The 13,395-nt window shown below is 43.5% G+C and overlaps 1 protein-coding gene across 4 annotated transcripts in view; it reads right to left on the reverse strand.

Moving 5' to 3' along the window:
* Positions 1-5,390, reverse strand: part of edrf1 (erythroid differentiation regulatory factor 1) — a 52,161-nt gene extending 46,771 nt beyond the window's left edge. For 2 of the 4 annotated variants that reach the window (XM_033033706.1, XM_033033705.1), the window contains exon 1: positions 4,907-5,314. In XM_033033706.1, the coding sequence (XP_032889597.1) occupies positions 4,907-5,038 (132 nt within the window). In that variant the 5' untranslated portion in view covers positions 5,039-5,314. Of the gene's footprint in view, positions 1-4,906 lie in introns of all 4 variants that reach the window. The other 2 variants (XM_033033704.1, XM_033033707.1) reach the window with 2 other exon arrangements.
* Positions 5,391-13,395: the final 8,005 nt, after the last annotated feature.

Genomic DNA, 13,395 nt, shown 5'->3' on the forward strand with positions numbered 1-13,395 from the left:
TGACCCTCCGCAGTTTGCCTACCGCCACAACAGGTCCACGGCTGATACCATGTCCCTAGCCCTACACTCATCCCTGGATCACCTGGATAAGAGAGACACCAACATCAGACTCCTATTCACGGACTACAGCTCTGCTTTTAAATCTATTATCCCATTCAAGTTAATCGCCAAACTTGTGGAATTTGGAGTCAGCACTCATCTCTGCAACTGGATCCTCGACGTCCTGACCAACAGATCCCAATCAGTGAGGACAGGGGACAAATTATCCTCATTGATAATCCTCAACACTGGTGCTCCGCAAGAATGCGTTCTCAGCCCCCTTCTTTACTCCTTGTACACCCACGTCAGTGCAGGCAAGTACAAATCCAATTCAATTTACAAATTTGTGGATGACATCATCGTTGTGTCAAATAATGATGAGACGTAGTACAGGTGATTAAGAACCTCGTGACCTAGTTAGTGTCTGGACAACAGTCTGAAGAAGGGTTTCGGCCCGAAACGTCGCCTATTTCCTTCACTCCATAGATGCTGCTGCACCCGCTGAGTTTCCCCAGCAATTTTGTGAACCCATCTCTCAATATCAGCAAGACAAAGGAGATAGTGATAAACCTCAGGAAGCGAAGCTGTACATTCACAGCGCCAAAGTGGAGATGCCTGAAAGCTTCACATTCCGAGGTGTAAATGTCACCAACAACTTGTCCTGGACCATCCATATTGAAGCACAACACCTCTACTTCCTTAGAAGCCTCAGGAAGTTCGGCATGTACCCAACAACTCTCAGCAACTTAGAAACATAGAAAATAGGTGCAGGAGTAGGCCATTCGGCCCTTCGAGCCTGCACCGCCATTTGATATGATCATGGCTGATCATCCAACTCTGTATCCCATCCCTGCCTTCTCTCCATACCCCCTGATCCCTTTAGCCACAAGGGCCACATCTAACTCCCTCTTAAATATAGCCAATGAACTGGCCTCAACTACCTTCTGTGGCAGAGAATTCCACAGATTCCCCACTCTCTGTGTAAAAAATGATTTCCTCATCTCGGTCCTAAAAGTCTTCCCTCTTATCCTTAAACTGTGACCCCTAGTTCTGGACTTCCCCAACATCGGGAATAATCTTCCTGCATCTAGCCTGTCCAACCCCATAAGAATTTTGTAAGTTTCTACAGATGCACCGTAGAAAGCATTTTATCAGGGTGCATTACAGCATTTTTTTGGGAACAGCGCCATCCAAGACCGCAAGAAATTGCAGAGAATTGTGGACGCAGCCCAGACCAACACACAAACCAACCTCCCTTCCCTTGACTCAATTTACACCTCACGCTGCCTCGGCAAGGCTACCAGCATAATCAAGGACAAGTCTCACCTAGGTTACTCCATCTTCTCCCCTCTCACATCAGGCACAATGTATGGGAGTGTGAAAACGCACACCTCCAAATTCAGGGACAGTTTCTTCCCAGCTGTTATCAGGCAACTGAACCAGTCTATCAACAACTAGAGAGCGGTCCTGAGCCACTATCTACCTCATTGGTGACCCTTGAACTATCTTTAATATGACTTTATATTGCACTATTCCCGTTATCATGTATCTGTACACTGTGATGGCTCAATTGTAATCATGTATTGTAATCATGTTGACTGGTTGGCACGCAACAAAAGCTTTTCATTGTACCTCGGTACACATGACAATAAACCAAACTAACAAACTAAAAAAATTGACTTATTTCCCTGTAACCCATTTTCTCTCACATGGTATCAAATTTCCCCACAAACAATTCTCAGACCACTCACTTAAATGAGTAGTAATTGACAATAGTGTTTAATCTGCCAATCAACACATCTTGGGCATGTAGGAGGGAACTGGAGCACATAGGGAAACCTACACAATCAGAGAACAAGCAACTTCATACCACACCCAAGGTCCGTTTTGAAACTGGGACATTGAAGTCACACTACAGCTCTACCTGCTTCTTCACTATGCCATCTAAATCAGCTTAGTTTAGATAATACATTTATGAAAATCTGATGCCAACTTATTTTCTCCTTAGCAAAATGTAGTTCACGGAATATATGACAGAAATTCTATATAAATCTTAAATAGATTTTCTCTAATTGATGATATCTTTGGTTTGCAGTAATTGTGTCTAGAAGTACACCCATTTGCCTTCATCAGATTTCTAAAATAATGCTAGTCATCCTATTCATTTATCCTGTCAGAGGGTGCTGATCCCAACATAGGTCAAAATAAAATATTCTGGATCAGAATGTCTGAAGCATGATATGTTGTTTTGTTGGTTACTGAGGAAGTGGTTGCAGTATCAGCCATCTGTATGCAATATCACCTGTGACCAACCTGCATCATATCTTTGCATAGTTTCTTTCAGATAATAATATTTAACATCTAGTGCATTGATACAAGTGTTAAACACTTGGGTGCAAATAAAGAACAGATGGGAACTATTTTTATCGGTGAGAGTGGAAGATGAACACAGTATGTGAACCATAGAAAAGAACGGATCAATTTGCAAATTAACATACATAAAATTAAACGCAGATGGAACTATTGCAAAATGCCTGAATCACATCTTCCCTTGCATTTTTTACTTTTGGAAATTGATCTAGGATTGAGCCTTTGAATTGAATGAGTCTGAACCAGAATAATTAGGACGTGCTCTATTGCAAAAGTTTTCAATCAAAAGCATCTCTGGATAACTGGACAGTATGTCACAAAGGTGCAAGGAATTAATTAAAAATGAAGAGCATATTGCTTATCAGCTGTTTCTGTCGTTGGATATCATCTTCTTCCAATCAGCAGCTATAGGCAGATCGGCGGGGGCAATAATTAAAGATAATTGGTAGAAGGATTAACTGAACTTGAGTAAAAATATTTTCACACTGAATTTGTCAGGAATCCAGAATTCATTGCCTAAAAAGGTGAACCGTGGAAGTACTTGATCCATTTGAAAAGCACCGAGTAGTTGCTAATGCCATAACCTACAAAGCAATGCACCCCAGCCAGAATGTTACCCATTCAAATTGCAAAATAACCCATATAAGAAACAGAGATGTTACTGAACATTAAAGGAAGCCGCATTTGAAAATACATTAAGCCTTTCATTTAAAACAAAATCAATTAGTTTCCTCTGTTCCAGACGACAACCCTGGGTAGACATTGTTTATGAAATATACAATTATATAATTCTGACAATATCCTCTTCTCTCTGTAGTTTTCACATCCACTTTTAATCATGGTTAGCAAGACTGCACAGAGTACTATATTTCACCTTATCTACATTCATGGATTTAAGGGCATACATTCCATAAAGCCTTCTTTACAATTCTCACTATTGACCTAGTTATTTGCACACTATTGTCTTGTTTGCCTCTCCAAATCTATTACCTCCACCTATCCAATGGAATTCCACCACCACTCTTCTGCATAGCTGATCAGTTCATTGACATTTTCCTGTTGTCAACAGTTTTCTTCCTACCTGTTAACTTTGAACAAATGCGTGTGGTTGACCGAGCAGAAAGCAGCTTGTTTCATGACCCTTTATGGGATATATTAGGCTTCTAAATTCTGAATGTAGTCATTCTGTTGCCATTATAAAAGTTTACAAAGATGGCACCATGCATTGATGAAGCAAATACACTGTCAAAAAAGCATCAAGAAGCATCTAGATCAGAAAATTGATCTACCAGTCAAAAACAAACCTTTCCCAATTATGTCCACCAATAATTTCTTTGTAACCTGGTTCCTAGAGCCAAACACAATTATACAAGTATAACTGCTCTCCTGTTGGCAATAGCAGAGCCTATATTATTGAGTGTGGCCTGACGTATTCCACTGGGAACATCGCTCACTCATGACTGGATTCATTTCAAGAATAAAGAAATAAAAAGGTTCTAGATGGGAGCATTTTCTCGGAATTAGTGGCTTAACTATAATGACTGGATCCTTGCTTTCCAAAGCTCAGTCATTCAACGAAAAAAAGAGAATCAATGTTTTATAGGGACCAACATTTCAGACGACAATAGTGATCATATTGGAATCCATAACCATAGATACTCAGCCCGGCAATATTTATGCTGTCAATTCGTTTATTTGGATTACTTGGATTTTTATTTTGTCAGAATGGTGCAAGTGGCAAATGTATTGAGCCACATTGGTTTAATAAACTGAGTAGCTAATCATATCAGGAAAATTAAAATTCCATTACTAGTAAAACTGAAATTTGATGGGGTGAAAAAAAAAGTAATACAATTGCTGTAAATTTGAAATACAGATCTGAAATACATAATACTGTTTTTGTTCAGCGTAGATGGGCTGGAACTGTTGGTTTCTGCAATTTACAGAATGCCTGAAGCATGCAGTAGATCAAACACCATCTGTACAACAGACAGGCACGCCAACACTTTGGATGTTCTCCATGCGATTTCCCCAGGAGATGGGAATCCCACAAGAGGTGGACGGGAAGCAAAGGTAAACTAAACAGGAACCATGTGCGAGTCACTTCCGTGTTATGATTGCAGGCCAACAGCGCAGCGGCTCGATATGTTTTTACATTCGTTAACAGCTGGGTTGTTTTGTTAAATTATTTGGAGAAGTCCAACTCATCAGAGAGAGTTTCACCGCCCGCGGTGTGTTTTGGAAATAAGAGCTGGGGACGGAAAGGGATCCTAAATTGGGACGGTTACATAGACCGAGTAGAGAGCGAGCATCGTGTGTCCCGGACGGTTTCAATCGCGGATTAGACTAGAGCGGACGTGCGGCTGAGCGGCGGCATGAGGATGGATGCCTGCCTGTAGCCCCGCAGCCCTCGCTGCCTCACTGCCCACCCGGCGGTTCCACCTCAACCAGCCGCGGGCTTCAAAAGTTCGAGGACGGGCAGAGCAGACGTATATACCTGCTTGAAGTCACCGTCTTCCCTGCCGCCGTCCCGCATGTCGGCGGTGGTCCGAGGGGGAGAGCCGCCGTCGCCGGTCGCCGCCGCCGCAGCTGCTGCTGCCGTACATTCCCGGGGCTCACTGGCCTCCATCCCTTCCTTGGCTCTGCGGAGAAAGAGCCGACTTCCTGGAGAGAACCATCGAGCTGTTCCGGAACCTTCTAGAAAATAACCGTGGGCACGCGGAACAACGGAAGGTGTCGAAGCCGCGGCTCACCAGGCGGCCATGGGGGGAGGGGATGAGGGCGGGCCGTTCGCCCGGTGCTCGGAGCCAAAGATCATAGAGCTCTGTGATCATTGAGCGGCTCGGCTCGGCTTCGCTCGGAGCAGCAGCAGCAACAGCAGCAACAGCGAGCGCGCAGCCGCAGCAACAGCGAGCAGCAGCAGCGAGCGCGCAGCCGCAGCAGCAACAGCAGCAGCAACAGTGAGCGCGCAGCCGCAGCAGCAGCGAGCGCGCAGCCGCGTACACGAACGCCGAGCTGTCACCAGAAACTTCTGGCGCACGGGTCGGCCGGCGGTCGCGTCACTTCCGGCAGGAGCCGGTGGGCGTCGCAGCAGCGGGAGGCTCCTCCATCATCCCCCTCCCCTCTCCTTCAACCCGCTCCTGCTTCATCCCACCTCCCCTCTCTCCTCAGCTTCATCCCGCTCCTCCATCATCGCCCCCTCTGCAGCAACCCGTTCCTCCACCCCCCCCCCCTCCTCCGCTTCAACCCGCTCCTCCATCATCCCCCCCCCCCTCTCTCCTCAGCTTCATCCCGCTCCTCCATCATCGCCCCCTCTGCTTCAACCCGCTCCTCCATCATCCCCCCTCCCTCCTCCTCTGTTTCAACCCGCTCCTCCACCATCCCCCCCCCCCCCCCCCCGCTTCAACCGCTCCTCCTCCTCCATCATCCCCACCGCATCAACCCGCTCCTCCATCCATCCCGCTCGGTCGCCCCCCCCCACCCCCCAACAACACGTGGAAATATTGGCAGCCGTACCGGGGGGGGGGGGGGGGGGGGGATTTGTTTTGCTCTCCATGGATGCTCAGCATTTCCAGCAGCTGCTGTTCAATTCTGGCTTTCACGTCTCAGCGTGGTCGCTGAACAAGTGTAGTTACTGCTGTGGGAGATGCAGCAGCCAGTTTGCATGCAGTAAGATCCTATCACTGGGATGTGTTAAAGACACAATAATCTTCATTTTAGTCATAGTGGCTGGAAGGCTGGATAAGGGAGTGGGGGTGGTTTGTTTGCAGTAGCATGATGGGTTCTTTCCACAGAGGTGGCGCTGAAGGTCAGCATTGATTTCCTGCAAAATAGACCAAAAAACAGGCAGCATCTCTGAATAGAAGGGATTGGTGACGTTTCGGGTCGAGACCCTTCAGACTGTGAGTCAGGGGAGAGGGAGACCGGAGATATGGAACGGTAACGTGTGAAAACGAGGCATCAAAGGAGATGGAGGTCAAGGAAAATGTAGAATAGATCATTGTTAGCTTGGAGAAGGTGACAACAAAGCATACAGAGATAAAATTTAATCAGCGGGATATTCAGACTGGTCAGAGAACTAGACAGGAGAGTGCTGGAGACAGATGGAAAGCAAGGGTTAAGAAGTTCGACAAGTCAATATTCATACCACTGGGGTGTAAACTGCCCAAACAAAATATGAGGTGTTGTTCCTCCAATCTGCGCTGGGCCTCACTGACAGTGGAGGAGGCCCAGGACAGAAAGGTCAGTATGTGAATATGTGAGGGGAGAGAATGTGTTCAGCAACCAGGAGACCAGATAGGTTTAGACGGACTGAGCGGAGGTGTGCAGCGAAATGATTGTCGCGGAGCTTGGTCTCGCCGATATATAGGAGTCCACACCTGGTACAGCGGATACAGTAGATGAGGTTAGAGGAGGTGCAAGTGAACCTCTGCTTCACCTGAAAAGACAGTGGTGGTCCTTGGACGGAGTCAAGGAAGGTGGTATAGAGACCTATATGCCACTCCTGTGGTTGCAGGGGAAGGGAGCTGGGGAGGTGGTTTGGGTGGGAAGGAACGAGTTAACCAGGGAGTTGCGGAGCGAACGGTCTCTGTGGAAAGGGATGGAAATGGGAAGATGTGGCTAGTAGTGGGATCCCTTGGAGGTGGCAAAATTATTGGAGGATTATGTGCTTATGCGACGGCTGATGGGGTGAAAGGTGAGGACTAGGGGGACTCTGGGGGGAGGGGGAGCAAGAGGAGCTGCGGGATATCGAGGAGATTTCCTGCATATGTATAGGAATTAAACCTTTAGCCTACCTATTAAAGTGATGTGCCAAAGCGCAGCCGATGAAGACTTTATTTTTCCCTATGTAGTCTTCACTTTCCACATCTTGTCCATGAGGCTAGGCAGTCAGTGGAAGGTTATGACCACAGGTAAATCATGGCAAACCTTTTCACCCTTTGTCAGAATAAAATTTGATGCTGGAAGTAAAGTCTTAACAGATGTTCTTGTTAACTTGCACCAAGAGAATTAAGTGTAATGGCATTTCTACCACTGCTTTGTCTGATCAGTTGATTACATAGAATAACAACCACTCATTTGCAATAATGTTACATTAATCCCACTTTTAAATTTAAATTTCCCCTCCCCATATTCTCATCAACTCCACCAACATTCTACCACTCACTTACAAATTGAGGACACATTCCAATTACTAATCACAGTTATAGCCACCAACCTGTGGCTCTTTGAGAGCATTTGGTAGGGGAATTGGCCAGTGTAAACACCACAAAGGCAGCATCCAAGGTCAGGTTTGAACCCAATCTTTGTCACTGCTGCTCCAATGAGAGGTGATCTTGCTGAAACATCAATTGTTTGTAGGGGACTTGACAGGTGAATGCTAAGAAGATATTTCTATCGTAGGAAATGGTATGATCTTTCAAGTCAAAGAGATGATTTGATATTTTACTTTACACAGTCCATAGTTTATGTTCATGAGTTGCTACCTACCCTATTTCTCAACTTTTCCTTCAATGCATATAAATCCAATTCCAACTGCTGTCAAGCTTCACAATCAAATCTCAATGAATCCAATAATGACTGTTCTATATTTACAGATGTTAGTTTGCAATTCTTGCATACCAACAGACATCTGTTTTGTTTCTTCCATCAAATCCTTTAAAAATGGATGTACTTTCGTTAGGTCAGCCTTCAGATTCTTTAGAATAGAGCCTGTTTATACTTTCCTTAAAAGTAAAAAAACTACCCAGTTCATACATCAAAATTGTAAAGCATTTTTGCATCTTCAATTTCTCAAAAATCAGAACTATAGATATCTGAATTTGTCAAATGAACTAACAAATCCAGTGTAGACAAAAATGCTGGAGAAACTCAGCAGGTGAGGCACATCTATGGAGTGAAGGAAATAAGCGACGTTTTGGGTCAAGACCCTTCTTCAGACAAATCCAGTGGTGATACAAGAAACTGCAGATGCTGGTTTACAAAAAAGGCACAAATGCTATAGTAACATAGTGGTTCAGGCTGCATCTCTGGATAGCATGGATAGACAATGTTTTAGGTCAGGATCCTTCTTCAGACCAACATTCTTGTTCTCTACATTTTGGTTCAATTTCTCAAGAACTATGGCGCAGTAGAGCTGCTGCCTTACAGCACCAGAGTCCCGGGAAACTAGCACCTTGACTACAGGGTTGAGACAGATTCGGTGCGCCAAAGGGCCTATTTGCACACTGTATTTCTAAATTAAACTAAACACTAATTCCATTGGCAAGTTAGCTTGCATCCTTACTGTTACTTTTAGAAATTGTCACTTTTTTTTTTTCACTTAAATTTTTATTGATTTTTAAGAGATACTAGACTAAGTGGGTCCCGTTGGGTCCCATGTTCACACGGGAGGGCTGGTCCCCCAATGCAATATTCCACCTCCCCACCAATTCCAATATTGGTGGCCAGTGGGTGGGGGGGGGGCTTTCTGGAGTGCTGGAATGGGTTCTTGAGGTGGCAGCTCAGTCCCTCAAGCCTGATCTGCTGGCAGCTCACTCACGGCTGGTGGGCTGGCAGTTGACATGACTATTCCTTGAAATTCCATTTCAAGCAGGGTGCAAGGCCACCAAATTCAAATCCATGTTCCTACCATTTCAAGCAGGATGCAAGGCCACCAAATTCAAGTGCAGTTTCTTACCACTATGAGCAGGGTGCAAGGCCACCGAATCCAAGTGCAGTTTCCAACCACTTTAAGCAGGGTGCAAGGCCACCGAATTCAAGTGCAGTTTCATACCACTTCAAGCTGGATCCAAGGCCACCAAATTCAAGTGCGGTTTCATACCACTTTCAGCAGGGTGCAAGGCCACCAAATTCAGTGCAGTTTCATACCACTTCAAGCAGGATGCAAGGCTGCCAAATTCAAGTGCAGTTTCATTCTACTTCAAGCAGGGTCCAAGGTCACCAAATTCAAATGCAGCTTCATACCATTTCATGCAGGGTGAAACCACCATAAAACCACACAAAACACCAAAATCACAGTTCAGTAGTTATTCAGTGTGTTCAGTTGATTCACAGCTCAGACAGAGTCATGACCTCTCCCTCTCCCATCATGCAGAGACTGAGCCACACCCACACTTCCGGGTTTTATAACCCCTCCCCCCGGAAAAGGTGTGGCTTTCAGGGCGTGATTTACAGGAGAGAGATTCTCAACATTTTTAAAACACTAATAACACTTTTATTTTTAATTGATGGGAAGAATTCTCTGCACCTGCTCAGCAGAGGGGGGACTGAGTAAGATGGCCAAAAATCACAGCCGGAAGTGGTAGCATTTTATCTAAAATCAATATACAGTGCAAACAGGAAGTAAGTGCATTTGCAGTAGTGCCTTTTAACCAAGCCAAATCACCCAAGCCGCCATTTGCAGAAAGTAGTGCCTTTTAACTTCAAGCCAATGCACCCACGCCACCATTTGTAGTAAGTAGTGCCTTTCAACTTCAAGCCAAAGTACCCAAGCCAACATTTGCAGTAAGTAATGCCTTTCAACTTCAAGCCCAAGCACCCAAACCACCATTTGCAGTAAGTAGTGCCTTTCAACTTCAAGCCAAAGCACTCAAGCCACCATTTGCAGTAAGTAGTGCCATTCAACTTCAAGCCAAAGCACCCAAACAACCATTTGCAGGCAGTGCCTTTTTACTTCAAACAAACCATATTTTCATGTTCAAATCACATTAAGGGTACTCACAAGTTGTGTAGACATTTGTTCAGTGTTATTCAGAGCTCATAGGGACGTGACCCTTGGCAAGTGGTGCCTTTCAACTTCAAGCCAAAGCACCCAAACAACCATTTGCAGGCAGTGCCTTGTTACTTCAAACAAACCATATTTTCATTTTCAAACCACATTAAGGGTACTCACAGTTGTGTAGACATTTGTTCAGTTATTCACAGCTCAGATAGAGACGTGACCCTTGGCTTCATCCACCTTGCAGAGACTAAGTGAGGCACACTGCTTCTTGGTTTTATAGTCCCTCCCCCTCCCTCCACCAGGGGCAGCAGAGAGAATGGTGATTTAAAAAAAAACATTAATATCTCTGATTTGTCATCGATTTGAAAAATCCTCCGCACCCTTAAGGCAGAGGTGGGCTCTGAGCGAGGTGGCCAAAAATGACGGCCGTAGGTGGCGGCGTTCTGTCGGAAATCGCAGCAAAGTGGGCCAAAATCGGTCAAGATCAGAGATTTAGTAATATAGATATACAAAACAATGCAACACCATCACCATAAATAAAACAAAATAAGAAAAACAGCAATCAAAATAAAAAAATAAGTAGATAGGGGGGGAAAAAAAGAAGTAAATAAATAAAAAATTGGAATAAGACAGTGTGGTTCACTTAACAAATTAAAAAAAGAAAAAGCATTACATTGATTAGTTTTTTGGAGATAATTCAATATTCAAATTGTTACTTTTAATGACATGATTAAGTAACCCGTGATTCCTTTGGTCCTCCACTGCATTTAGTCTATTATTTTGCAAAGAATAGGTGACCTCCATTAGTTTTGTTCCAAAACAAAAATTCTATCACTTTTCTACAATGAATTTCAATTGCCAAGGATTAATTATGAGATGTGAAACCTATTGCTTTACAATGTGGCCCCTCAACATCATTACAATTTCTGAAATGAAATTTGAGAAAGATCAATTTCTCGTTTCCAAAATTGTGATTTCAGATTAACTATGCTCAATAGCTGGCGATTCACTGCCTCTGAGGTAGAAATATCCAAAGATGCACAATCCTTACCTTACTCCTTTATTTCTTATCCCTACATCTGACTCCTATTTATTGAATATAACTTTGTCTCAACACCACAATCCTAACCAAACTCCTTGACCCAGGAATCAGTACCCCCCTCTGAACTGGAACGTCAACATCCTGACCCATAGACCAGAATAGAGAGGCTATCCGGCAAAACACCATCCACGATAAATCTCAACACCCTCGCCCTGCAAGGATGCATTGTCAGCCCTTTATTATGCTCCTTGTAACATCTCAACTGTGCGGCTAATTTCTGCTCTAACTCAATTTACAAGTTTGCAGATGATTCTACTGTACTGAGCCAGATCTTGAACAATGATGAGATGAAGTACAGGAAGTAAAGAAATAACTTGGTGACATCATATCAGACAACAATCTCTCACTCAATGTCAGCAAGATGAAGGAACTAGTTAAATAACTTCAAGAAACGAGGTGATGCACAACTCAGTTAGCATCAATGGTGCTATAGTGGAGATGGCCGAGAGCTTCAAGTTTCTAGGTGCAAATATCACCAACAATTTGTCCTGGACCTTACTGCATTGATGCTAGGATCAACAAAGCACATCAATATCTACTTCCTCAGAAGACTAAGAAAGTTTGCCACATATCGAAGGACCAATACCAACTTCTACAGATGCAACATAGAAAGCATTCTATTGGGATGCATCACAACTTGGTATCACAACAGCTCTACCATGAATGCCAGAAATTGCAGAGAATTTGGATGCAGCCCCAGTCTATCACACAAACCAGCCTTTCTCTCACCCCATTGACTCCATCCACACTGCTGCCTCAGGAAAGCAAACAATATAACCAAGGGTCACTATCTACCTCTTTGATGATGCTCGGACTATCCTTGATCGGACTTGGCTGGCTTTACCTTGCACTAAATGTTATCCCCTTATGTATCTATACACTGTAAATGGATTGATTGTAATCATGTATTGTCTTTCTGCTGACTGGTTAGGACGCAACAAAAGCTTTTCACTGTACCTTGGTACAAGTGACAATAAACTAAACTGAAACATTTTCACCCTGATTATTCCTTCTCCCCTTTCCCATCAGGCGGAAGATACAAAGGCTTGAATGTACATAACACCAGATTCAAATTCTTCTTGTTGTTTTCAGACTACTGAATGGCCATCCCATTAGCTAGGGCATACTGTGCTCCTGATCTAGGGTATACTGTGCTCCCGATCTTCCAACCTACCTCAATACAAACCCAGCTCTTTTTTATCTGCACTTTCTCTGTAATTGTAATACTACCATGCTATAACATAACAAGTTTTACACAGAGAATAGTAGGAACCCGGAACACATTGCCAGGAGTGGTGGTGTAGGCAGATATGATAGTGCCATTTAAGAGGCTTTTGGATAGGCACATAGAATTGCAGGGGATGGAGGAATATGAACCATGTACAGGCATTGAGATTAGTTTAACTAGGCATCATATTTGGCATACATGTTGTGAGCCAAAGAGTCTGTTCCTGTGCTGCACAGTTCTATGTTCTAACATTGATATTCTTCACTCTGGTATTTCTCCATTTGCATCATCTGTTATCATTGTGTATGGGTCTGAAGCTTGATTATCTTCATGTATTATTTGATTGAATAGCATGCAAACAAAGCTTTTCACTATATTACAATATAATTGTATCATTCTAGGTTCCCCAACCAAATGAAACTAGCTCTTGGCATCTACTTTGCAAAGCTGCTTCAGTATCTTCTATGATATACCTCTCATTCTTTTAAAACTCAGAGAATGTAGGCTCAATTCTACTCAATATTCCTGTTTACCCGTGCTAGGTGCCAATCAATTATAGGTAAGGCAGAGTCTCAAAAATAAATATAAAGAGACCTAACTCGCTAATAGAATTTAGGCATGGTCTTATCAAAATCCTCTGCAATTGTCTTATTCTGTGCCCAAACACCCTTGCATTAAAAACAAATATGTGGTTTGCCATCCAAATTGGTAGCAGCAGTTGAATATAGATCTTATGTAAAGTGCATACATGGATACACAAATTATCAGAACATCAAAATTTTAGTTATTTTCGAAATAAAAAAATCTTATTTACTAGTCTTCTGAATATATTCTTGCTTTTAGCTTCACATATCATTTTGCAATTTTTTGTTGTGCTTGTATCTTTCCCACCTAGCCTTTGATCATTAGCAATTTATCCTTTCATTTAAGTAT

Source organism: Amblyraja radiata, chromosome 15 (genome assembly GCF_010909765.2).
Source record: "Amblyraja radiata isolate CabotCenter1 chromosome 15, sAmbRad1.1.pri, whole genome shotgun sequence".
Classification (NCBI taxonomy): Eukaryota; Metazoa; Chordata; class Chondrichthyes; order Rajiformes; family Rajidae; genus Amblyraja; species Amblyraja radiata.